Source organism: Python bivittatus, unplaced genomic scaffold (assembly GCF_059951505.1).
Source record: "Python bivittatus isolate LINGU-HERP-01145 unplaced genomic scaffold, Pbiv_v1 ctg000610_np1212, whole genome shotgun sequence".
Classification (NCBI taxonomy): Eukaryota; Metazoa; Chordata; class Lepidosauria; order Squamata; family Pythonidae; genus Python; species Python bivittatus.
Window position 1 is genome coordinate 27825741 of NW_028277088.1, and position 26765 is coordinate 27852505.

Below are 26765 nucleotides of genomic sequence, written 5' to 3' on the forward strand. Positions count from 1 at the left end.
ATTCAGTTTATACATGTGATGAAGAGTGGGCATGAGAGAAAAAAATCTCAATTTATTGAAAGTTTTCTAAACAAAATTAAAATAATTTAAATACATTAAATAATTCAAACAGTAGCAGATACTCCAAAACACAAATTAAGATTCCTATAATGAAATATTACCCTTTATTGAAACGGTTATGTAAAACTTTATATACGTGTGTGTGTCTGTGTGTTTCCTGTATATATACATACATACATACATACATACATACATACAAGAAATCCTTGTGTGTGTGTTGTTTTGATTTATTCTTTTTCTACTGTTTCCTTTTCCTTTTTCTGTTCTGTTTAATCAAAGCATTTTTTTAAAAAAAAGGATATTATCTTGTTTTTACTTGATGCAATGAGGATATTACAGCATCTGTCTATACTGTGATATTTTTTCTGTTGAAATACAAGTTATCCTAGAATCCTATATTTTCTTTTCCTTCCTCAAAGATTTTGTTCTGGTTGTTACCATAACTGTTTGTTTGTATTGAGTATCAATCATATACTTCAGATAATTATTTAGGTACACATTTTAATCCCTACACCAACATTATGCAATCTGCATATTTTGGGTATATATTGAGAGATATTGGGGAGGATTATTTTATGGGTATTTTTAGAAAACCATCTTTATATCAAATGATAATTCAGCCAACCACACAATCCTATGTACAGAATGGCAGAACAAATAGCCAAGAGCAAATTCAACATGATGCAAGTTGCCTGTAAAAATGCAAACTTCACATATACATCAATGGGATTTCAGCTGGAAGTAACTGATCAGGAAAGGGAGCCTAGCTTCATAGTAGATAACTCAATAAAAATGTCAGCCTAATATATGGGTGCAGGGAAAAAAAGACATGTATCATGCTAAAAATCTTTACTGTATAAGGTACACTGTAGATATAAATATATAAGCACTGCAGGTAGTCCTTGACTAACAACCACAACTGGGACCAGAATCTTGATTGTTCAGTGAAGCGGTCATTAAGCAACACGCCCATGTGACTGCTTCACTCAACGACTGCAATCCAGGCACTCCCAATTGCAGTCATTAAACAATCTCCCCAGTCATTAAGAGCATGGAGCGAAAGGGCTGTCTGCTGAAGGATTTCAGCTCTGAAATCCTTCAGCAGACAGCCCTTTCACTCTGTTCTCTTTCTTCAAATCTCAGGTATGATACAGTAGGATTCTTTTTATATTCTTATGTAACTCATACATAGGTTGAGACCATATTTTTATTAAATGTTCAAAGTCCAAGACAACAGCTAGAATAAAGTATTTGATCAGAATGTATATGCTAATACAGCTGTGAATGACAGCCATTAAATAATTTACCTTATTAACGGTAATTAATTAATAAGTTTGAAAGCAAAATGTTCTACCCATTTTGAAAAGCAGGCATGAAAGTCCTGTGCAGATGGTATTCCTAGAAAAAGAACTGCAGAATATGCCAAATCTGTTTCACTGTGTACCATTTATAAACTATTACAGAAAATGTTCTCTCTAATATTACCAGTCTATATTGCTTTCCATTCTAACAAAAGATCCATGGAGACACCTGGAGGTTATTTTATTCTGTTAAGGAAGTACTAGAGAATAATGTAATTTCATAAATAATGTTATAATTAGACATACTGGCAAAAATATTATAGGTGTTAAAGCCAGCCATTCTTTACGTTAGTACTGTATCTACATTACTAAACATACCACCAATGTTTTCATGAGAGTTCTCACATATGCAGAATCACACAGTGATCCTTTTGTGTACACACACAGATTTCAGAAAGATAAGATGAATGTTCACTGCACAATGTGATAAGTTTCAGTGTATAGATGCCATGCTTTTATCTGTGATCTAACATGTAATCAAGCTTAATTTCCATTCTGTAACTACCGAAAACATTTTAATAGTAACTATACAAATACTTAAAAATAACCAGAGCAAATCACACCTGAAGGCCTTGACCATCGATAGTGAGAGAATTTGCTCTCTGCATCTTGTTTCGATCAGCTAGTTTGTTTGTTTGCTGACAGCCACTTCTTTCTTTTTTCATTGTTGCTTGGCGTTCCTAAAAAGGAGGTTCAGAAATAATAGATTAATATGTTAAAAATGTTATGTGGTAGAAATGAAAAAATCCCACTCAACAATGATGCATTCAACCACTGTTCCAGTGATAATGAGTTCAGTGATTGCAATCAAATTAAATGAAGTCCAAATTCACATACATCTATTTATGTATCTAGACATAATAGCAGTTAGATAATAGATAGATGATAATTATTTTGTCACAATAAGAACTAATGCAATGGTGTGAAGTTGGTGATACAATGTAAAGCCACGATCAAGCTTCTTAAATAAAATTAATTAGAGAAGGTCTCCCCCTTTGTCTTGACAACAAAACCACTGAAAATCATAATTGTCTTACAATCTGAGGTCTTCAAAAGGATTTGTTGCAATATAATCCCCTTTGAATATCATATAGCACAATTCTGTACATGAATGGATATATATTCATTCTCAGATATATATATATCTGAGAAGTTAAACTAAAAGTATGTAAAAAAAAATCTCTCTGCTAACTTAGGTTTTTATTTTTAGCCTATCTAGAATAGTTATCAGGTGTTTTCAAAGAAGTTATTATCTATATGCAAACTGAGATGGTTTAGGTTCCCCACCTTGGCAACTAAACTCGAAGAAAGCAATGGCATCAATGATAAAAAAAAATTGGCATTGAGTGTATGTTATCACAGATTCCTCAACTAAAGAAAGATCTTCATACTATATGTTTTGAGTAAAATGTTGGGTCAAACAGCATGGAAAAAACACTTCCAGGTAATCATTGCTGCACATTATTTATTTGATTTAAATCCTAAGCTTTCTTCTAAGCTTAGCTTAGCTTACTTGGGTGACTCTCTTTATTTCAGCACCACAACAGTCCTGTGCTAAGAGACAGTGACTGGGTTAAAGTCACTCTTGTTCCCAACACAGTTGGACAATAAGATGAACCAACAGAATTTTCTTTTTGTGCTACACTGTATTTCTTTATTGAAATATTTATATACCTGTAATCATTATACAGTTCAAAGCAGTTCAAAACAGGACTATGAAACAGGAACGCTTTAAATAAAAATAACAGTAAATGAAAACTCTTTTTTCAAAAAGGGGCTGAAATATAATAATATCATAGAGTGGTGCACTGCAGAGAAATCTACTGCTGCATTACTACCAAGTTACGATCTGTAAGCCAAGTGATTCATAGCAACACCTCCACTAAAGATAATTGTGATTTGAAGTTAAAGCAATCCAAATAAAAACACCACAGAGGAATCATCCTATTCTGCAGAAGCAAGAGTGCTACATTAGAGCCATTCTCATTGTTACACATGAGAATTACACTGATTTTCCTGCTTTAGCATTACCAGACTAAGAATCAGCATTTGAACAGATGATGGTCTTTTCATCTGTTCATAAATTCAAGGCGTTATATATTAATATTTTCAGCTTAAATCAATCCAGTGCAGGATGGAGCCTGTTCATTGACAGTCATGGACTGCAATGTACCATGCCAGTTCAGTGCAGGTTGGTAGATGTGTTTTGGGGCTGAGACAGAGTCACCCAGCCCGCTTCTGTTCCTAAGGGAGGCCTAGAACCTGGGTCTCCTGCTCCTAGGCCAACACCTTCACCAATACACCATACTGGTCTTAACACTTCATATATGAAGGCTGGTATTTGAAATCTGGGTCCTATTTGGCTAGGTGAAATTTATCAGGCAGCAATTGGGCACAAGAATATTTAGCATCAGATCAATCATAGCAATTCAAATCATAGCAACTCAAGATTTATAACACTTTTGCTATTATTTGTCCAGGTAGTGGCCTCTAGAATAGTCAGATCTCATGCTCATATCCTGATGAAACTCCTTTTCTCTATGACTTCTTAACCTTCACCAGGAGGTTAAGACTTAGATTGTAATGGAACTGCTCTCATTGAACAGAAGCTGCTCTGTTCCTTTTTCCCAGTCTTCCTCTGACACAGAGTTTTGCTATTAAAAATATTCCTATAAATACAATCACAAGAAAAAGCTGCTAATATTCCTATTATAATCGACACATAAATAGCAACATTGTGGATTTTCCCCCAAGTTAGAACTAATCATAACAGTGCTAGATTCAGAGCAATAAACATGTGAACATAAGGGAGTCCTTTCTTTGAATATACAGGGAAACAGAAACAGAAACAGAACTGGTAATTGTGGACCATTTGTAGCTTTTAAACAGGTACAAGAAGAAGACAGAGAGAAAGCCTACTGGATAGAGAAATTAACAGCAGTGCATGAACACCTAGCAGCACAGATGAACCAGCTGCTAGCAGCAGGCTCCCATCCAGACTGGCTAACACAAGGAAGGACAGTGCTGATCATGAAAGACCCTCACAAGGGAAGAGCACCATCCAATTACCAGCCAATAACCTGCCTCCCCACAACATGGAAAGTCCTAGCAGGCATCATAGCTGCCAAGCTATAGGACTCTATGAGCCAGTACATGAGCACAGCTCAAAAGCCATTGGGAACAACACCCGAGGCTCAAAACACCAGTTGCTCATAGATAGAGGAGTTGCCCGAGACTCAAGGTCTAGACAGGCCAATCTGAGCACAACCTGGATTGACTACAGGAAACCCTACAACTCAATGCCATACATATGGATCTGTGAATACCTAGTGCTATACAAAGTCAACAGGACACTAAGAACCTTCCCCAAGAACTCAATGGGACTGTGGAAGATAACACTGGAAGTCAACTCAAGACAGGTCACACAAGTGGCCATCAAGTGTGGCATATACCAAGGTGAAGCACAGTCCCTGCTACTATTCTGCATAGGCTTGATTCCCCTCAGCCAGATAATCACAAGGACTAGATACGGATACAAGTTCAAGAATGGAATCACCATCAGCCACCTCCTCTACATGGATGACATCAAGCTGTATGCTAAGAGTGAACAAAATATTGACTCGCTGATCTACCTGACATGGATCTACAGTGAGGAAATTTGGATGTCATTTGGACTGGAGAGGTTTGGCCAGATGGTAGTAAAGAGAGGGAAGGCAGTTAAAACTGATGAGGTGGAACTACCAGTGAGTCACATAGCAGACATACAGACCAGCTAGAAGTACTTTGGTATCCCACAGTCACATGGGAACCATGAGGAGGAGGCAAGGAAGATAGCAACATCCAAGTACCACCAAAGGATAAGGACGTCTTTAAGAGCTGGCTCAATGGGAAGAACAAGATCCATGCCATCAACATGTATGCCCTGCAAGTCATCAAATACCCTGCTGGTATAATGATCTGGTCAAAGGAGGACATAGAAGTTGCCAATGTGAAGACCTGGAAGCTCCTCACAATGTACGGAGGTTTCCACCACAAGTCCAATACCCAGAGACTATACACCAGCTGGAAAGAGGGTGGACAGGGTCTGGTGAGTGTCAAAGCCACTGTCTTGGACAAAACCCAGAGCATCCAGGAGTACATCAGTAAGATGGCACCCAAAGAGGAGCTACTGAGAGAATGCCCAAGGCAGCAGCAGCAGACATGGGAGTAAGTTCAAGCAGAGGCGGTACCATGCAACACAAGACCCTGCATGGGATGTACCATGAACAGACAGCTGAAGTGGCTGACCAGTGGGAAATCATGGCTGAAAAGGACTGGATTAAAAGACAGCACTGAGGGTCACAGTAACACAAGAACAGGCTCTAAGCACCAGATCCATAGAAGCAGGGGCCTACCACACTAGATAGGACACAAGGTGCAGACTGTGCAGAGGCCTTAGAGACAGTCTAACGCATACTGGCAGAGTATAAGATGCAGGCAGGGACAGCATACACTGAAAGGCATAACCAAGTAGCTGGCATTGTGTATGGGAACATCTGCACAGGGTATGGGCTAGACCCTCCCAAGTCCAGATGGAAGATTCCACAGAAGGTTGTGGAGAATAACAGGGCTAAGATCCTGTGGGACTTCCAGATCCAGACAGACAGGCAGGTACTGGACAATCAACCAGACATCATGGTAGTAGACAAGGACTAAAAAGCAGCAGTGGTGATAGATGTAGCAGGGCCAAGTGACAGCAATATGAGGAAGAAGGAGTATGAGAAGCTGGAGAAGTACGGAGGCCTGAAAGAGGAACTAATGTGGAAAGTAAAGGCCAAAGTGGTCCCAATGGTGGTAGGAGCAATCAGGGCTGTGACTTCTAAGCTGGGAGAGTGGCTCCAACAGATCCTAGGAACATCAGAGCTCTCTGTCCAAAAGAGTGCAGTGCTAGGAACAGCTAAGATACTGCACAGAACCCTCAAACTCCCAGGCCTCTGGTAGAAGTCTCAAGATTGAGGAAGACACATACCACCCATAGAAGTGAGAGGGGAAGTTTTTTAATATATAAAGTTATAGGACATAGAAATCACACACACAGTAAAGGAGGAAGTTTTCAATTCTTTGTTCCAGTGATCTTTTTCCAAATTTCAAGGAAAAATAGTCATTAAAAAGCAGAACGAACAACTCCCTAAAAAGCAAGTTTGTTGCTTTCCCCTCATTTAAGTGTCTTTAAAATGTATCAGAGCAGCCTTCAGGGTACACATTGATCAAAATGTTTACATGGGTCCTATTGTCATGTGTGGGTCACAGATACTATCCCCAATGTATCATTTTATTCTTAACTTTCATGCATTGGAAAAGCAGTTTTGTAGAAGAGATCCTGTGTTCATTCAAAAGTTCCCCCCATAATGTGAAATTACTATAATTCCATATAAAGGAAGGTGGAGTCTATACTTGTACGGTAGACATCACTCCACATGAAAATCCCTCAACTAATGGGTTCTTTCTCTCACACGATTGTTAACTGTTTGGTCAGGGGAAATATCTGAAATAGGAAGATGATACAAATAACATGTGGCCAGACCAACTCCTCTGTTATGCCTATTGTAGTCTGTGTTTCAACTAAACTTCCTCTTTGTACTTGTATTTATGCCACTATAACTATCTGCTCATTCATTTCAACAAGGCTTGCATCTCAAGAGCTTATATCCTAATACTCTACATAGTGAAATGGATTTTTCATATTATTAAAGTGAAAATCCTGTTGGAACCCTTTGATATATCATTAAATATCAGAAATGGAAATCTGAAAGTGCAACTGGACAGGTTATTTTTCCTACAGTATATCTCAAGGAATACTGGAGAAAGTTATGCGGGTAATTCATAGATAGATATACTTAGTTATATGGAAGAAAATTAAAGAGTTGATGACATTCTAATTGTTACTATCCAAGTTTGCTTTCTCTAATCTGACACCCTCCACAAGTTTAGGAAATAGAATTTCCAGAATTCTCATCACAGCCAACACATTTGAAACTTCTTAGATTGAAGAATAATACTATGGATGAGTATTAAATTGGTAGTCTTTAAATGAATATTTAATTGGCAGTCTTCAGAACTTAGACTGCAGTAGATACCAAATCTGAATAGACTCACTTATAGTTAGGAACCCTATTCTGTTATTTCAAAAGGAAAATGGAAGTATCTATAAAGAAATAGTTCAATCTCCAAGTAAATTCTCCAAGAGCTCTTTATTCCAAAGGTCAGATTATACAAATGCAAGCAAAGAGCCATAACATATTAAATATATTACATATTACCAAACGAAAAACTTCTAAAACAGAATAAACTCTCTTAATAATTTCTTAAACTACATATTTGGATTATATTAATTCAATCTTGATTCAATCTTCTTTCAGGTTATTGCTACTTTAAATTATTTCAAGAATTTGAAATCAGTTTCAAATTACTTCCCGATTCACTTATTTAATTTTATACGTGCACAAAATTTGTTTTGCTTTGGATCCAAAAATACAAAAAAGCTTAGCTGAAAAGAGGTGCAAAAAGGATTAGAACAAGTACATCCAAAGAAAAGGTTTGTAGGATGCAATTATAATGCTTTCAAAATCTTGAAACCAGAAGCTCAAAATACATCTGGCATTTTCTGCAAGAACTAAACAAAATCTCTGGGTAATGGTACAATATACTTATATTAAATGGATGTGAAGTTGACATTTATTGAAAATAAATGACACTGCAAAAATGCAGATATTTATTTTCTGAGTGGCATATATGTTCCAGTTATGACTATTTTATTAGGATGTACAAAATGATTGATGCAGCTGTAATCATTTTGTCTCATGGATTCATCCAGTGCTGGGTGAAAGTTATTCAATATAACACAGAAAAGCTAATGCATATTTTGATGGCTAGAAACATCAAGTTGTTGTGTTCTTCCATCTACTTTTAGAAGTATTGTTTATTCCCAAGAGAGTACTGGACTCCTGAGTTCTACCTTTGCTGACTTGATCTTGGAGGACTAACCCTTTCTAATTATTCTACAGATTATCATATATTTTTAAGACAAGTCTCCTGTGGAATTTCTTTTTCTTTAAAATCCCAAATGTTAGAGGGGATAGCTGTATCCCATACAGCTTTCCCTGAACCTATTTAACCTCCTCTGCTGTCTTCAGATGTAGCAGTGAAGATTATCCAGAGTTTAAGAAAATTTGCTAATTTACTTAACTGAGGGATCGCCTCTCCCCAATTACATCAGCCTATCCCATTAGATCTGGCAGAGAAAATATGCTATGGGTTCCATCAGCCAGGGGCTTGCATTTGGTGAGTCCCAGGAGGTGGGCCTTCTCTGCCATGGCTCCCTCCTTGTGAAACATTCTCCCTCCTGAGGTTAAGTTCACTCCTTCCCTGCTATTGTTTAGGAAGTCCCTCAAGACCTGGTTGTGTCATCAGGCGTGGGATTCTTTGGGAAGTGGAGACATTCCTAGATGGCTCCACTATGATTGATATTCTGCTCTCTCCATGGGGTTTGTATATTGTAAAATTTTTGATAAGATTTTTATTTTAGTAATTACTTTTTATCTTTTTATAATGATTGTTTCTTATTTATTTGCTATTTTATCTGATTGTTGTACGCTGCCCAGAGTCACTTTGTGTGAGATGGGCAGCTATATAAATGTAACTAATAAACTTTTTTTTCATGTGGTAAGAGGCAGAACCATAACAAAAGGTCTTGGGTCTACTCTGAATCTTTCACAATCATGAATATATGTTGGCACAAATAAGGCAAAATAATCTGACTGAAGTGATGTTGATCTGATCTATAAACAAAGATTTCAAAGTCTCCAAATGCATCACAACATCCAAACAACTTTCATCTGCATCTGTGAACACTTTTACATTACGCACCTCAGGAAGTGAAACTCCTAAAGGGGGTAGAATCTGTTGGAGAAAAACAGTTTCAGCTACAAGATTAAAACTGTGAAAACACACACAACTAATTAAAGACATTCCTGTAAAGGAATCTGAATGTGTAGCTATCCTGTTGAACAAGTAAGCTGTCTGATTCTTCCATTACCTGTTAAGTAACTACAGAGTGATAATGTGGATTTATTTCATACTTGTTATTGTATTTATTTATCCAAAATAACTGGTTTGTTTTGTGTAGTTTACAATTTAGCACAATTAAATTGGAAAAGGAATAACTCAAAGAGATTAACATAAAATCATGAAAAACCGACTATAACCAAAAAAAAAAAAATTAAAACCCATCTACAAATGTCTGAAAAGAATCTACATCTGAATTTTTGGAAGAATAAATCTGAAGAAAATTTAGAGCTCAAGAAGATTTATATGGACAGTTGACCTACAAAAATTAGGATTAGGCTAACAATAGTTCATTGTTGAATATGAGAGCAAACTGTAACTAATGTACTTAGTGTAGGTGATTTATGACAATGATCTTGACCATCAAATATATTGTCTTTAAAGAGAATTCTGTGTGTAAATAGTTTTAGAATAACATGTTGTTGAAGTATTGAGTGACTAGACAGCAAATCAACCTATAGACACTCCCTGCAACCAGTCCTGCCTGAGTATCAAGCTACTGTGTTCTTCAAGGGGAATATAACTCCATCCAAAACAGTTGAACACTTTTACTTAAATCCAAGTAATACCAGCTATTATCACTAGTTTAATTTTCAGTTTGTTCAGCTTTATCTAGATAGTTTCCAACCACTCTTATCAAAATGGTTTCTAAATAATAGCTGAGTTTCCATTCACCCATATGCAAAGTCATACTGAATTGAGGTTCTGCCAATTGCTCCAGCACTTTGTCCCAAAATCATAAATTTAAAATAGGGCAAGATACCAAAAAGTAGAATTCTTCAGAATAGAGGCATCATGGATGCACCATGAATGCATCACAATCTTTTAAAGTGCTGTAAAAGAGATCACATTTACTCTCAAAGAATGATTTCCTATGCTAAAGTGCATAGAGCTTTCTAAACATTTTAATCAGAAAGCAAGAGTCATGGTGCAGCTGGTAAACAACTTCTGTTTATGTCTTCAGATTGCTTACAGCTCAAAGATATGTAAAAGCACAAGCAGACAGTTACTTCTACAGTTTGATGTTACTAACTGTTGTGGGTGACTTAAACTCTCTATTATTCTTACTTCATAAGCCTACAGTTATACTACTTTGTTTCCTTATTCTTTGTTTCTCCAAATACTAGGCATAATTATTTGGAAGCATTTCTATTCATTGTCTTCTTCTCATGCTAGAATTTTCTAGAAATAAAATGTGAGGTTTAGAAACATGATAGGGGTGTACATGATTACACCATGGAATCACAGTTCCACAATCACTTCAGTAATATGAATCAGATGTCACTTTAACATCTCTCCCAGTTCATTATTCTACCACTAAATCAATGCTGATATTCCACTTGTTACATGTGAGCTGAAAATCATTCCATTATAATCTGTTCAAAACATTAATTAATTGTGTCCAGTATTTGAAAAACTGACAAGTCTGGGTAAAATTCAGGCTAATTGAATAGTGTCAGTAACATTTTATTAGGCTGTTCATTCTACCACTGAACTTTGCTCAAGCAAAGTAGCAAATTGAAAGATGCATTGGTCAGCTTAGTTTTGACTAGAAGGAAACAAATGCTCAGGAAAAATGTTATTTCTGAGTTTTCTGTTTTGAAGTGCTACTGATTATATTGACAAATAGGCAGAGGAATTGTAAATGGGGAAAAAAGTTGATCAAGAATACATCCATGCATTGTGTCAATGTGCATTTCAGTTGCACATGCAGATTATATAAAATGAGCCATATATTCACGATATAATCTTATCTATTTTAGGCCAATATTCTGCTTTTAACATTGTTAGAAACTAATTCTGCCACAATACAAAATATAGGATTAAATTGAATTAAAGTTTCCTTAAAGATACTGCCAGTCATCTTCATTACGAGTATTCATTTTATGCATGCAATTAATTGGATCCAATGAACAATTTCAGAACTGAGTTATAGTCTTCCCCCTTCCCATATAATTAGAATATAATTACCCACAGGATATCAGAAAGATGCAAAACCTTTCTTCTAAATGCATCCTCATTAGGAAACAAATCTCAATGTACTCTTATTTGATCAGTGTAAATTAATTAAAATGTTACAGATATAAAATGAGGATAGCAATAAACTGGATCTGACATCTATTAAAAGATTATCATTTGAGATCTGCATGCACAGTTTATATCTGAAAATAATTTCATTTCAGTCACAAACTTCACCATAAAATACTGCATACACACTGTAAAATAAACTAAACTGTCTAAGAGAACCATTAAAATAAAATCAAACACAATCTAACTAACCTAGGCAGCCCTTACATCATCACTACCCAGACACCATGCAGAAAAATAATATTTTTAGAGCTTTCTTATAGGCCAGAGGTTGGGCATATTCTTAATCCTGGGTGGCTGGGTATTCAAAAGGGTGGGGCACCAATGAGAAGGCACATAGTTGAGCCCCAACCCTCAGATCTTGCAGGATGCAGACCCTTACATATTTATGGTGGCAAGGAGCAGAGTCTGGCTGGAAAAGATGTCCTGCGTGTACTTGGAGTCAAGCCATGCTGGGTTTAAAGTTGCTAAGCAGTACCCTGAACTGGACCTAGAAGTACACTGGAAGCCAGGTCCAGTGCCCACAGCATAATTAAAACAGTGTTGAACCTGCTACTTTGTTAGTAGATATTCTGCCACATTTTGAATAAGGGGAAGCTTCCAAGTCATCTTCAAGGGTAGCCCTGTGTACACTGTTATAGTAGACTATATATAAGTTGACAAAGGCATGAATAATTGTTGCCTGGCAGACTTGATGCAAAAGGCTTGCAATCAGCATGCTAACTGGAGCTGTTCTAGCACAGCTCATGAACCTAGGAGGACCTTACCATGGATCCTGTCCACAAAGAAAGTTGGAACCGTGATCAAGCCAAATGAATTACTAACAAACAGCAACTTTCTCTTGGTGGGATTAAACCTGAGGTTTTTTTGTTTGTTTTTTTACCTATAGCTGCCAGACACCAGGCCAGGACTTCCACTGCATCCCTGGTCTAACCTGGGGTGGCAGTACAGATGGGTATCACGAACATATTGACCAAATCACTGAATTCCCCCAATGGCTTCATGGATATGCTAAATAGCATGATGAGAGGATTGAACCCTTGGAGGCCCACACTGAAGTAAAAATCCTGCAAATGCTCTTTCCTTCACACATATTGTACACTGACTGGAACTGTCCACTTAGGAAAGAATAGAGCCACTGTAACTCATTGCCTCAATTCCTAACCCTTGCTGGCAGTCTAGAAGGAAACTAATAGGTCTAATAGGACCAGAAGGGGTGCGCTACCTCCATGTAGCCCCAAAGGCATCCAACAGGGCACCACTTCCCCCCCCCAAGCCACAAAAATAACTTAGGTGGGGCATGGATCAAGCATATAGATGGATTAATTTTATTTACATCCTCAGTCTCCAGAAGCTTAAAAGAATCTCTGATAATCTCACAAGACAGGATCCTGATCTTATTGCAAGAGTCTACCCAACTGGGGTCATGCAAAAGATTTTATCTGCAAAATAACTCGCAAACATATCACAGTATCCTGTAAAAGGAAACTTCATTCTCACATTTCCCCAGGAGGGAGTGGGTACCTGAACAGAGCCCTTGGATGTGAGCTGGCAAATGCAATAAGAGCAGAAACGTAAGAATGGTTATCGCCACAGTATCCTCTCAAATATGGTTATGCAACTATGACTGATGGAGTTCACACTTCATTTTTCATCACCATCACACTAGGTATCTCTTCACTCATTTCATCTCCCACAGCTACTCAGTAAAACAAGGAGTATCTGTTGAAATGATGGTGCTATAGCATTATGCACAGCATTGGACCTAGGAGGAAGATGCTGTTTAGTCTGAAATGTAGAAGTCAAATGGAATGTCTGCAAACCATGGTCAGGTTTTCAAACATTCAAACATCACTTACAGTGCATAGGCAGCAGCAAGATGAATCCAAGTCTGGAGCTTAAAACAGCAGAGGCAAAAACTACAGATTTAAAGGAGCAGTTGTAAAAAACAGTCAAGAAGTAAGCTAAAGTTCAGGAGTCCAAGGAAGAAGCTAGAGCAATGTTTAGGATTCATATAAGGAAATCTTGTAGACTACACACAACGAAGACTACAACAAATGTTCAGCAACATCTTTTTGCTTAAGATCTTTATGCAAAAGACTACACCTGAACCCAGGTGATTAGCCCTTAATGGAGTATAAATTTCTCAGGAGAAAGTTCTGACTCTGAATAAACCTTTACTCCCAAAGAGCCCAGGGTTGAAGCCTTGCATTTCTGCACTGATTCATACATTGCATCACCCTGCAACAATGCCATTCTTGTGGACTTAGAGGTCTGTCCTCTGGAGCAGCTGTTTGGACTACAGGTTTGGAACAGGTAGCTGGAAATGATTTTGCCCCTGTCCCCAGTCAAATATTAGAGTGAGAAAATTTCCCTTGAGTCCAAGGATTTCTTATCTAACAGAAAGGTTTCCTCCTTTTCCTCTGCAATAGATTCATCCAAGGGCTTATGACAGGAACCCACTTAATAACGACATCATTAGCTGCATCCAGATAACATCCAGATGCTCTGCAGAGAGGGGGTGTATTGAAGGCTCCATTGGTTATTGTGGAATCAGTCTATGAGTAACATCACTTTTCTATTTTTTTCCAGTGCCTTTTTAAACATTTTCGTTAGTATTTGCACCATTATTTGCTGGTCTCACTAGCCATATGATTCAGCATAGCACTAACAGTATGTAACATAATTCACACTGGGCATTTCATCCACACATATTATGATAATATATATCAAATATGAAGGATCGAGATCGAAACAGAACTGCAGCAACAATGCATAAGAAGTATTTCTTGTACTTTAAAAAAAGATCTAAAACCTTCATACTTAAAATGAGCACACTGATCACTTTATAAAATATATGTGACAGGAAACAAAAAAAGCTGTTTTGTTTGATATTCTGTAGTGAAATTAAAAACCTGGCAAGTGTATATTATGCAGCTTTGCTCATTTATTTAAAACCTCATATATCCAGTTGGTGAAGACATCCTGTTTCCTAATGCTAATCATTATATTCTATTGCTAAATAATATGCTATTCCAAAATCACAAAATAAGTTATCACATAAGTAAGAGTGACTAGTGTCTCCAAAAGAATTCAGTTCCATCTATGGAATAATTTCCTATTAGCTTTAACACCCAGGCGCTTATATTCAAAAGCAACATAATTTTGAATTCCAGATGCAAGGAGATACCATGTTATAAGCTTCCCAGAATATATCTGGTTATAGTTGGTTAGCCAACTGAATTCTGCACAATTGAGGCAAGTGACCTATCCATATCCCAAATTACCTAGTAAGCTGGACCTCAATTAACTATTTTAGGATTGCAGCAAAACCTGAGAGATGAGTACAGAATCTAAATAAATCCTTTTCCCTCCCAACAATTACCATTCTTAAATCAAATTTGCTGCCATGCAATTATACACTATACTCGGAATAGCTGCTCTGTTCCACAAATTTTTTCATTTCTCATATTTGCAGAGATTCTGGCTGTGCTTGGATTATATTAGTCTAAGCAAGACTTGAGCTACCATGTTCTTTCTCTTCTGGTATAACAGCAAGGTGATTACAATCATGATTTTCATTTTAGGCTAATGTGATTAATGTGCAGCACAAATCCTGAATTGTGATAAACCTTAATTTTTGTTAGTTTGAAGAAGCCAACTTCATAAGCTATTATTTGAAGTTAGCTTGTTTCAACAATTTTAATGAAAGTTCAGGTGACACATCAAGTTATAGTTAAACTAAAATGCAGGTGAAACCTGGCACACTCGTTTCATAGGCCTGTTATAGCAAGGGACAGAAAACATTACTGAAATTTCTTGTTATAATATCAAATTATGCTTTCACATATCTGAATCAGCCCTAAAAGAAAATACATATAGATTGTGCTAACAAAGCAATGCTACACTTATAACTTCTTTATATAATATATACTTAATTACATAATTCATAGATCGAAATATAGTGACTATTACCTTACATTGCTTTCAAAAACATTTAGATAATTTTAAGGACAACTGTTGTGTCAGTGAAAGGGATTACCATTGGACACAGTTCAGCTTCTATTAGATTAATGGGTAATTTACCATTTTCTTCAATGGAAAATCATTAGGAGAAAAAACACTGGCATCAGGTATGAATTTTGCAAAATTTACTATGTCAGCTTTTTATTTGTCCTAAGGCCTATTTAAAGCAAACAAGATGCATTTATAAGAATTACTAATAATATTGTTCATGACTACAAAATATTTAAGATTTAAATGAGCATATTAATTTACTATATACATCCTGGAAGACATTAGTATTCTGTATCTTTACAACTCCATCATAAAATCACCAAATGTTACATTTGACAGAAGAATCTGCTTCCTGAATCTTCACCTTATTTTATTTACAACTTGGATGGGGAACCCTCTGGTCATTCAAATGTTGATGAAATACAATTCACAGAATTCCACAATATTGGCTATGATAAACTGGAATAACTGGTACCTGTAGGTCATTAACACCTGCAATGTGTAATTAAAGCATACTTTATAAAGAAAAGTGGGCAAAAAGGGGACAAACATTTGGGTACATATCAGATGTTAGAGAATTGTTTTTTTTTCATGTCTGAAAAATAAAAATAGCAAAATCCTACATAGCTTTTTTGATTCTTCTATTAAGATTACTCATATTGCCCTTAACACTACAAAATTCTTTGCATAAACACATACACGCACAATTTCTTCCTGAAGTATGCCATGGTTGAAATAAAGTGGCATTGTTGTCGCTTGATACAGAAAGTTACAAATTGTTATATTCTAATGTGGTCATTCTTACAATATAGCCACTGATTTGAATGGGTCCTAAATTAACCATGACTTGCTAGTCTCATTGACTTCACTAAATCAGCCTTGGGTTTATACATGCTACAAACTATTGTTACTTTATCCATGAGTTTTTGTACATATTACATTGGCCTAGTTCCGGTATAACAGTATAGAGTATGATTTACAAAGACAGGATTTATTTTATTTTATTTTATTTTATTTTATTTTATTATTTATACATACATACATACATACATACATACATACATACATACATACAAAGACAGGATTTATATTTCACTCCAGGCCAAACAACTTATAGTCATGAATTTGCTAAACTGTGTTTTTTAAGAATCAATTTAAAGATTGATAAATCCTAGTGTCCAACTATTCTCTTCATGTATATAATGTGGATATGCTGCTTGCTACAAGAGTAAATGCCATTATTCTGGATAATCTCTGGCTGAAGTCAGAGTACTCAGTGTTAATGTCAACCCCAAGCAAAATGTGCCTATAAGAACTCTAGGAAGCTAGATATTTTGGGAAGCTAATTCTATAAAAGATGTAGGATATATAAGAATTGTGCTTGTTCAATGACTGGTAAATTTGGGTGGTGAAAGCAAAGTGGGCTTTACCTACACGGAGGCAGGCAATCTTTCTGTGGGTGTGCATTATACATTTGTTACGTTTTGTTTGTTTTCATATCTAAAAACCACAGTGAGCAGGATTCTGTCATCCAAGTACACATGGTCCCATCACAAAAATAGGCAAGACTATTTTCTGGAATTTCTTAATTTTGTTTCCTTTTGGGAAAGGGTTATTTTAATGACAAAAAAAAAAACCAAACATGGCTCTAACTGTCAATGTTTGGTTGCTGAATTTTGATAGCTTAGTCAGAAGAGCCTCTAGGGGCTGCAAAGAAGCATTATGAAAGTTATATATCCAAACCATATGGAGACAAATACAACATATGAAGAACATTAATTTATTCTTCATATGTTGCAGTTTCTATTGTTAGTGAACTACTATTTTGTTAATACTGTGCTGTTAGCAGTAAAACTGCATGATATAGCTTTCACCAATCTTCACACATCAGTCCTGGCTTATAAAAGTTTTAATGCAAAATGATCTGTTAGAATGAATAAGAACTTACCAATACGACTGGACAGATTGATGTGGGAGGTAGAATGTGATCCTTTAGAGAGCCACAATCACATTCAGGTTTTAAGTGTGAAGCACACTTATTATGTAGCTGTAACAAAAAAGAGAAAAAAATATCACTATGGATTAAAACATCAGTGAATCTAAGTGTGGTAAAACAACATCAAAATATATTGTGTTTCAAAATACTTAAAAGACTCAAACCCAACAATTGCAGAAACCCTGGCTTTGTTTTTATGTTATAGTAATCACAACATAACAGATAAAGGAAGGAGGTTACAAAGTTAGCTTCTTTAAAAGGCTGAAGTTAACAAACACTTGATGACCTAAAACTAAAAGAGCTACATCCTATTCTATTTTTTTTCCTAGAGAGTATATTTTCTTAAACTATATTATTTGTTTCTTTGTATGTATGTATGTATGCATAATCTGCCTTTTCTCTAGGAGCTCTAGGAATGTGTTTACCTTCATTTTAACCCCAGAACAAATCTGTGAGATACGTTGGGATGAGAAAGTGACTATCCAAAGTTACCTAGTGAGTTTTCACGGCTAAGGGTCACCCATTCTTAGTCAGCAGGTTAACCTCTATCCAACACTGGTTCTGATGCTTAAAGCATAGGACTTCTAGTCTGTTATAAAGAACTGAAAGAAAGCTGTTGGCCAAAGAGATTCCACATGCCTCTAAAAAAAAAAAAAAACCCCTTTGCCTTCTAGTAATTGCTTTTTGAGAAAAGGATTTAAGCTTTTTCTCAATTATTATTTTTAAATATATTATTTCTGTAACTGTTGTTGCTGTTGCTGATGATGGTAACATGTTAGAAGTAATATTTTGTTTTGCACGTATAGCTAATGTTTGTTATCACCCTGGTACATGGATATCTAATTCACAGACTGGATGAAATTGTTGCCCATCCACATTTTTCATCAGTCAACTGGGTAAAATATTGTTCACACAAACATAGATACCCACACGTAGACATATAGAGAGAGGAGAGGGAAAATGGCACATATAGATCTTCTGGATATGTAAATGGATTATTCAATAATATTTCCATATCCTGGTGTAAAACCAATAAGAAAAAAAAAATAAACTTGAATCTGAGAATGTATTGTATTGTTGATTAAAAGTAAGACCAAGTAAACAAATGCTATTACCACAATTTTAAGCACGTTTAGTGAAAAGTAGATCCCATAATTAATCCTTTGAATTTTGTTTTAATTGTAGTCTTACAATATAATCCTAGGCAACTCTATTCAGAAGTAAGGCCTATGTAGGTCAAATGAATTTATGACTAAGTTAATGCATGTAAGTACTGCAGACTAAGGATAGAACTCTAAATTCACTTATCTGAGAGAAAGCCTCTGAACTCAGTAGGAATTGAATAAATATAGAAATGTGCTATAAAATATTTAAATTTATTATATATAAACTGAAACAAGACATTTTGACAACTTTGATCATGTATAATGTTGCTCAGGCCTTCCTCCTAATATATGAAGTTCTATTGATTTTATTTGTATTTATTGTGTGGATGTTTTATTATCCTTTATGTTTTATGTTTTCATAATTCTCTTAGGGATGAATGGTCTAGAAATATTTATAATAAAATAATAAAATAAATTACACAAAAGTGAACTATAACAGCATTAAATGTCTATCACATTAATACTCAAATAAAATTACTTGGAAATAAGTAGTTGTTGACTAACATGAGGTGGATAATTTAGCCTCCATGTTCATTTGCCATTAATTAGCATAGTTTTATATCAATATTTTTTGCTATCAGATATGCCTGCTTTAATTACTGGGAAATATCCTAACAAATTAAGCATACAAATTGGATGTTTCTCATTTATACAACATAGTGTAATAGGTATCACATAAGTATTTGGCTTAACAGGTGCTGTTCCCTCGATACAGTAAAACATGTTGTCTAGCAGCTGTTTCATAAATCACTATTCTCTGGTTTGAATGAAAGATTTATTTTTCTTTGGATAATTTATCCATGTTTATGAGACGAGATTGATCTATCAAACTTATGATATATTAGTTTAAATATGAAATATGCACCTTTTGCCAATTACATATTCTTTAGAGAGAGATCTAGCAAAAGATAATTTGACCGCTATATTTTTGAATTTGAAAATGATTGGCAACTAATAACACCCCTGTCTACATTAATCATTACTGTAAAAATACCTTTTTCTGGCAGTTTCCTAGCAACAGAAAAAAGTATCGTAATTTTTTCCCCCAAGTACTGAAGTTTTATTGTGGTCGCCCTATAATCTAAAACATTTGTTATGTTAATTCTCTTTTTTAATAGTGAAGCCACATTTACCATAATTAATGTACACTAAGCCATGCACCATCCAATCGAAGCATCGTTACATATGAGGTGATAATTAAGAGTTCTGCTACTTTGTAGTATGTTATCAATAGCTTAATCTTCTTATTAGGCAGTACTGATCTTTGAGAAAACAAGATGTAAAAGGAGTTGGTTAATATTAGATTATAGAATGCAGAACAATATCATAGAATAATGTTAGAGAGACGCATGGGTTATCTCACTAAGAATATGTAATTGTAATTATTGTTTCTATCACAAATACTCAGGATATATTCCTTACTTTTTCAGAAAATCCTTTGGTTATTTTCTTCATGATTTATACTTTATTTAATACTACTTTTTTTATACTACTTTTTTTATTAATCCAGGACACTGACCAGCTGCAAATAAACCACCAGCTTCTGGTACCATCTTTATTTCTACAAACAACTATTACGTATTGCGTGGGCTTCAGAAGCGTTCTTAATAAAAACAGTGAAGAGCTGAAGCCCAATGATGCACTTTGAAATATTCCAGTGGTTTTAAAAAAGCAAAAAAGGTAAGGCCCATCTGGCAGAGATTGTCTTGGAAAACAGAATTCATGAGGCAGATAGAAAATGTAGCTTTTTCCTGTGTTGCCTTTGGGCATGTGGAAGGGAGCATTTATTCTGATGTGGGAATGGCAAGTGTTGTTTGAAAATGTTATTTCTGAGGACAGAAATGCTGTATATTTTGTCTGACATTTGTCTATGATGTTTATATTCGCTTTCTCTGTTTTCTTTTTGCCTATCACATATGTATGTATTATAACTATGAATGGCCGTACCAACCTTAGCAGCCATTTTTCTGTCAATGAGAAAGCCACCTGTTCATCCTAAAGTTAATTTTAAAAAATCCAAATGAATTAAGACTCACATTAACATCAATGGTTAAATGGTTGCTCCATTTTTTTATCTCACCATCATAAGGAGTTTGTGTCATGATGTCACTGTACATGCACAACTATTTTGAAATACTTTGGTGCAAACACTTATGGGCGTGCATGTTTATTTATTTATTTGCTGTTTATTTATTTATCAACCCCATTTGTTGCCAGTTTTAGAACAGCACTTGAATAGTTATTTATTAGCAGTAGGTAGGCACAGTGCTGTAATATGTCAGCCTGTATAATCACTTCTACTGGTATTTCTGCAAAATACTTACTGTGATTTGGCACCACACACAATGTAGCCCAGTCAGTCCTTGGTAACATTTAATAGTTTTGTGACATTTATCACATTTTGTTGGACAATTTCCTTCTACCCAAAAGTGATGCATAACCTAGAAAAGTGCAAGAGAAATTATGTTTTACACCAATTTATACAAAATAACCTACTGTCAGATAAAGAAACATCACAATGTTAAATAGTTAAAGCACTGAAACCATAATATACAAGGGATAAGCAGGTCAATACATAGGTGCTAAAAAACTAGCAATACAGTCAATTAAAAACCTTACTAAATAGTAAGGTTTCAATCTGGGGTCTCAACACATGCCTTCCAATCTGTTTTGGGAAAACATTTTCTAGATTAAATGATTAATCCTGATCCTATTCTGCTCATTCTTTTTCCCCAAAATATATGGGCCTCTCAGATAACAGCCCCAGAAAATTACCTTAAATGAGTTTTTTTTAAATTAGTGGAAGGTGTAGTTTAGTTATCCTGTATCATTTAGAGTGTTAAAGAATTAAGGAAGAACTTTGAATTGAGGCTGGAGACAAAATTGCTGCCCCAGTTGAGCAGGAAAGCATTCCTTCTTTTTTATTACGAGGTAGGTACTATTGCAGCCAACTCTAATCTGTATTCTTAATTGATGTGGACTGTGTAATTCCCCAAAGAACATGCTAACTGGCAATTCTGGGAATTCCAATTCTAGTGCATATAAAGGTCACATACAGTACATACTTCCAGATATTTATCAAATTGCTCAGACAAAAATATCAAATCTAGACTGGAGATGCTATATGCATGGGATAGAAAGTCTCAGTACAGGAGAATATATGTAGCTCAGGGTTGAAGTGTGGAGTCCTTGGGGTTCTCTGAGCTTGGTTGTTTTCTTGCAAACTTTTCCTTACCTGACTAGGTAACACCTTCAGTGCTAGAATGGGGTGGGGTTTGCTCTCTGTTTATATATAGTGGCATGATTATTATTAATAACTGGTTGTTGTTGTTGTTGTTGTTGTTATTACCCCCCCCTCCCCACACAGAATCATCAGGTGACAAAATCTGATTCTCTTTCCTAGTCAATTGACTTTTTGTGCAGCACAGGACTAGCTTTCAGAGTCTTTGTCCTATCTTTAAAACATGGGTCTAGTGCTCTTTTAAAAGAATGCTAAATTGGTGTATATAAGGAGCAAGAGTACCAGTTCTAGCAAGCACTTCAAAAAGCACTGGTCAGACATGAGGCAGACAAAGGCTTCTGCAGAGGCCTGGCATCCAGCATCACCTGCAGCCAAAACCGAAATGGCCATAGTGGTCAGTGTCCAGAGACTGGACAAGTGGAGTCATGCAGCTTAAAGGGACCAATTCCCCAATTCCTGATTGCATAATCAATCATATCATTGATGAAGCATGCTAGATAACATCTATGACAAAGTTTGTGTCAGAAGAAGAGAGAAAACACTATTTTAACACTAGAATAGTTAAAGACTCATTTAAGCTGTACATGAGGTGAAAGCAACATTGTGATAAAAAATGAATGCTGCTATATGTTGGTGCCAGAGTTATGGGGACATTAGGATGAGACCCAAATCTCCAGAAATGTCAAGGCATGGAAGCATTATGGAAGTTTCAATAACATTATGCCTTAGATTAGTCCAAATAGCTCACATGAAGAGAATGTTATATAGCTACTTACAAAGATGCCCAAGCTACATTTGGCACACATACTGACAGATTCCTGTACAAGTATACCTCCCCCAAACACATATAGGCACAATCCAGTCATGAATATCTTGCCTTCGCAAATATACATACATACACAAAGGCACACAAGAACTGCATAGACATGAATGCTGGCTTACTTCAGTATTCTTTTTCGATTTCACATATGTTTTGATACAAGAAGCTGGTGCTCTTGAAACACAACGTTCATGGACAGTATACTTGCAAACTAAAAGAAAAATACAGTTGTTATGCAAAGTTGTGTTGAATAAACATGAATTAGCAAAGGTCTATTTACAACTCATTCTTTACTGGACTACAAAGAATTGCATCCAGTTATTAACGCTAAAAGAGAAAAGACTGTCCAGTAAATAAAATAACATATAAGCAGAGCTGGAGAAGAATCTAAGAGTATTCTTTAATAGCAACATTTGATTAAATCAGCCCTCACTAAGCTGTTCACAATAATTCTTAAATGAAGTAAAATAGATGGAAGAAAAGTAATTGGTAAATGCCAAATGTTTTCCCATCATTTGCCAAGAGGAAGAAATCTATATTTTCTAAACTATAGGCATGAAAGCAGCTGGTACACCCGAATATGAAAGGCAATGAGTTTGTCTTACTCTCTCTATTGATTTATCAACTATAAATGGCTAATTAGTTTTGTTTCCAGATAGCAGTTGTTGTCAATCTTTTCATTTCAGCATATTAATTCCAACTATTGCAAACTTTACTACTTCCTAAGAAACAGAAAAGGATCTAGATCTCCATTTTCCATTTTGAAAAGTATCATATGATTTTACAGAACATCAATATTACATTTTTGAGATGATGGAAGTTAAGATTAATGTGTCTCTATGACAAACATCTAACACTATTTTGTACAAGGAGTAATGTAATTACAGCAGTTGAGTTTGTCTCAGAGGACTCATTACCTTTTTATCGAAAAACTAACGTACATTAAAATAATAAAGTAAAATAACATAATAAAATATCTCTTCTAGTTTACAAATTATGCCTCCTCACTTTTTCTTCAATTGGAACTAAGGAAATGCTGTACGAGGAAATCTAGTACTGTGGAAAGCTATTAATCAATAGACTGAAGGAAGCAACTTGATTCATCAGCCAGAGAAGATTGCATGGTCATCCCTAAAGTCTCTGGAACCTTTTTTTCCACAACCACAACATAATAAAAGCTCTAGCAATGCCTCAGAAATAATAAATTGACTATTTTTACTGGCAGTAAGGAATCAGAGGAGTCTATCCTTAGCCAGTGATGTCAATAGATGCATGGGGAGGCAAAATTAAATGTTCAAAAATTAAACACAACACCAAACAGGAAGAGGCAAACAGAGAGAGAATGGAACATTTTCTTCAATCTCTTCCCTGTCTCCAGCTGCACTCTAAAGTGGGTAAGACTGAAGAAGTGTAGTTCTTCAAGTGACTATGTTCACTATGTTGACAGGCATTCAAACAAATTCCCTGAAAAGCTGCATTTTGAAGTAGTCCCCATGCTTCTAAGAATGAATGAAGCAACATATTGCTTCACTTTGTCTGTTTTCTATGCCTCATCTGGCATTTGTAAGTGCCATAGAAGGCTATGAGAAGACTGTGAGACAATGAGAAATGCCTCAGTAGGCAGACTATGCTGACTTTTTGTCTTGATGTGATGCACTATATTAACTTAATGGCAAAACACACCTCATTGAAGTGGATCAAAATTACCTCACATTTGTCTACTATTAATAAGCATTTAAACAGGATTGGACAATATGCAGAACTAGAAGATCTAAGTTCTTTTTATCTTCTAATGGACTGAAATGTGGCTTTAAGCAGAACCTGATTCAAGAGCCATTTACTAAGGTGTACAGCACTTGGGTCCTGGAGTTTGAGTACCAGAACTGAACTGAGCTCACAGACTTTTCATATAAAAATTTCCACTAATGATTACTGAAAGGTGTCTTCATTTCAGAAGTAATTTAGAATAGAAGGAACACTATTTTGTCACTGCTATTGTTAATCCATTTAAAGTCAGAAATGTTCCTTCTACCCACCTTTGCATTTAAAGATCAGTGACTGAATGGTGATGGGATGGGGAGGATAAGAAATAATCTTATTGCTAAAATAAAAAGGTATAAATAACAAAGCTAAATGACAAGAAAAAAAGACTGGAAATAAAGGAGTACAGTGTAGGGGAAAACAAAGCCTGGCAGATGACTTACTTAAAATCTGATCTGAGCACTTTAACAACTATAGGCATTATTTGTTAAGTTCTCCAAAATGAGGCAATGCAGAGTCATGCTTTCTAGCTCAGCAGTACCATCTAAATGCTAAAATATAACAAGCAACAGATGTCAGTTTTAGCCCTGTAGCATGACTACAGAATCTCTCCCTTGATGGGCAGAATTCTTTTACTCTGGGCAGGTAGAACTGAACTGTAAGCCTCTTTCCACACAGTTAGCTGAATATGACCTCTAGACTCATTAAGACTTTTTTTTTTCATAATGCCTAGCTCTGCGTGTGTCTGTGTCTATGTTTTACATCCATAGGAGTCAATATACTGTAATTTTTATCTATTTTATTGATGTGCTATACTGGATATTTACAAAGGGTGTGAACAACTGCACACACACGTTTGGATAGAACTCAAGTACAGTATTTATCTGCATTTTCTCATTTAAGACTACTCACAATGACCAAATCTAAAAACTCTTGGTCTAAAAAAAAAAATGCACTTATAAATAATTTTGTCCATGTAACATTCAAAGCATTTGCAGAATCATTCAGGATGCATACTCACATGAACAAGAGAGGCCCTGTTTGCCTACTCCGATTAGCATATTCAAGCAGAGATTACAGTAGGCAGGCTTGTTAAAGTGTTTTAGTCTCCATACATGCTGCCCGTCATCCTTCACATTCTGTAGAACACATAAAAAGAAATGGATTTCATTTAATGGTATAAACAGAGAAACCTCTAAGTGCCAATAAAAATTGAAATTGACTCAAGAACATAAAAGACAATCTGCTTCTTCATTTATTAATTTTCAAGCGATCACAACATAATTTTTCCAAACAGACATGTAGCGATATGGTAACAAAATCATTTGGGGGGGGGGAATGGGTGGGAGGAAAGCTCAGAACACTAAAAACTTTTTAACATGAACTTTTCTCCTTAATAAAATGGTCTGCCCAGGTAACACACACTCAACACTTAGGTCTCATTCTGCTACAGCTATGAATTCATGGGTCCCCTGCTGTATGAGGCTTTTTTCTTTAAATATTATTTTGTTATTGGTCTTTAAGTTTTGCACAGGTTATGAATTAGTGATGATGATTACTTAATGAAAACATCTTAATTAAAATTGAGATTTTTACTTACATAAAATCATAAACTCAACAAAAAGTCAAGAAAACAGGGTTTCAATAATAAAGTATTAGTCTATTCAATTGAACCTGAAATAATTGAGGAAGACATATTTCTGATTATACAATAGTAGAATTGTTGCTATTTATTCAAAAGAATGGCCACTACATGTGATTTTGCCTCTATGTGAACAGAACATATGGACCAACCTAGTTGGCATTTTTCTTATCAGAGAAACAAACAAGTCTGGAAGAGAGATGTTCTGCCAATGAAAGGAGTTAAGTGGGCTGCAGGATGCAACTGATCCACAGATCCTACTATAAAAATACAATACTCATTTAGAAGACAGTATACTAGACTTCCGGTCAAGATGTTACCCAAGCAGCAGTGGTCTCCTGAAACTGTGGGCAGGGACTCTTTTCAACCAGATCCTAAACCTTGGTTGAACCTTAGGAACCTTAGTTTCTCCACACATTCTGGAAATTTAAAACAATAAAATACAGTAAAATACAATCTTCTTGAAGCCTAGCAAGTCATATCCCATTCCAGTATGGGTCTTGACTAGAT

General features: G+C 35.6%; 1 protein-coding gene across 1 annotated transcript in view; it reads right to left on the reverse strand.

The window, feature by feature from the left end:
* Positions 1–26765, reverse strand: part of DGKB (diacylglycerol kinase beta) — a 302803-nt gene that overhangs the window by 173567 nt on the left and 102471 nt on the right. The window contains exons 10-15 of the mRNA XM_088150655.1: positions 25635–25752; positions 22975–23063; positions 21116–21232; positions 17578–17676; positions 9327–9359; positions 1985–2101 (exon numbers count right to left, since the gene is read on the reverse strand). Coding sequence (XP_088006781.1) covers positions 1985–2101; positions 9327–9359; positions 17578–17676; positions 21116–21232; positions 22975–23063; positions 25635–25752 — 573 coding nt within the window. The remainder of the gene's footprint in view (positions 1–1984; positions 2102–9326; positions 9360–17577; positions 17677–21115; positions 21233–22974; positions 23064–25634; positions 25753–26765) is intronic.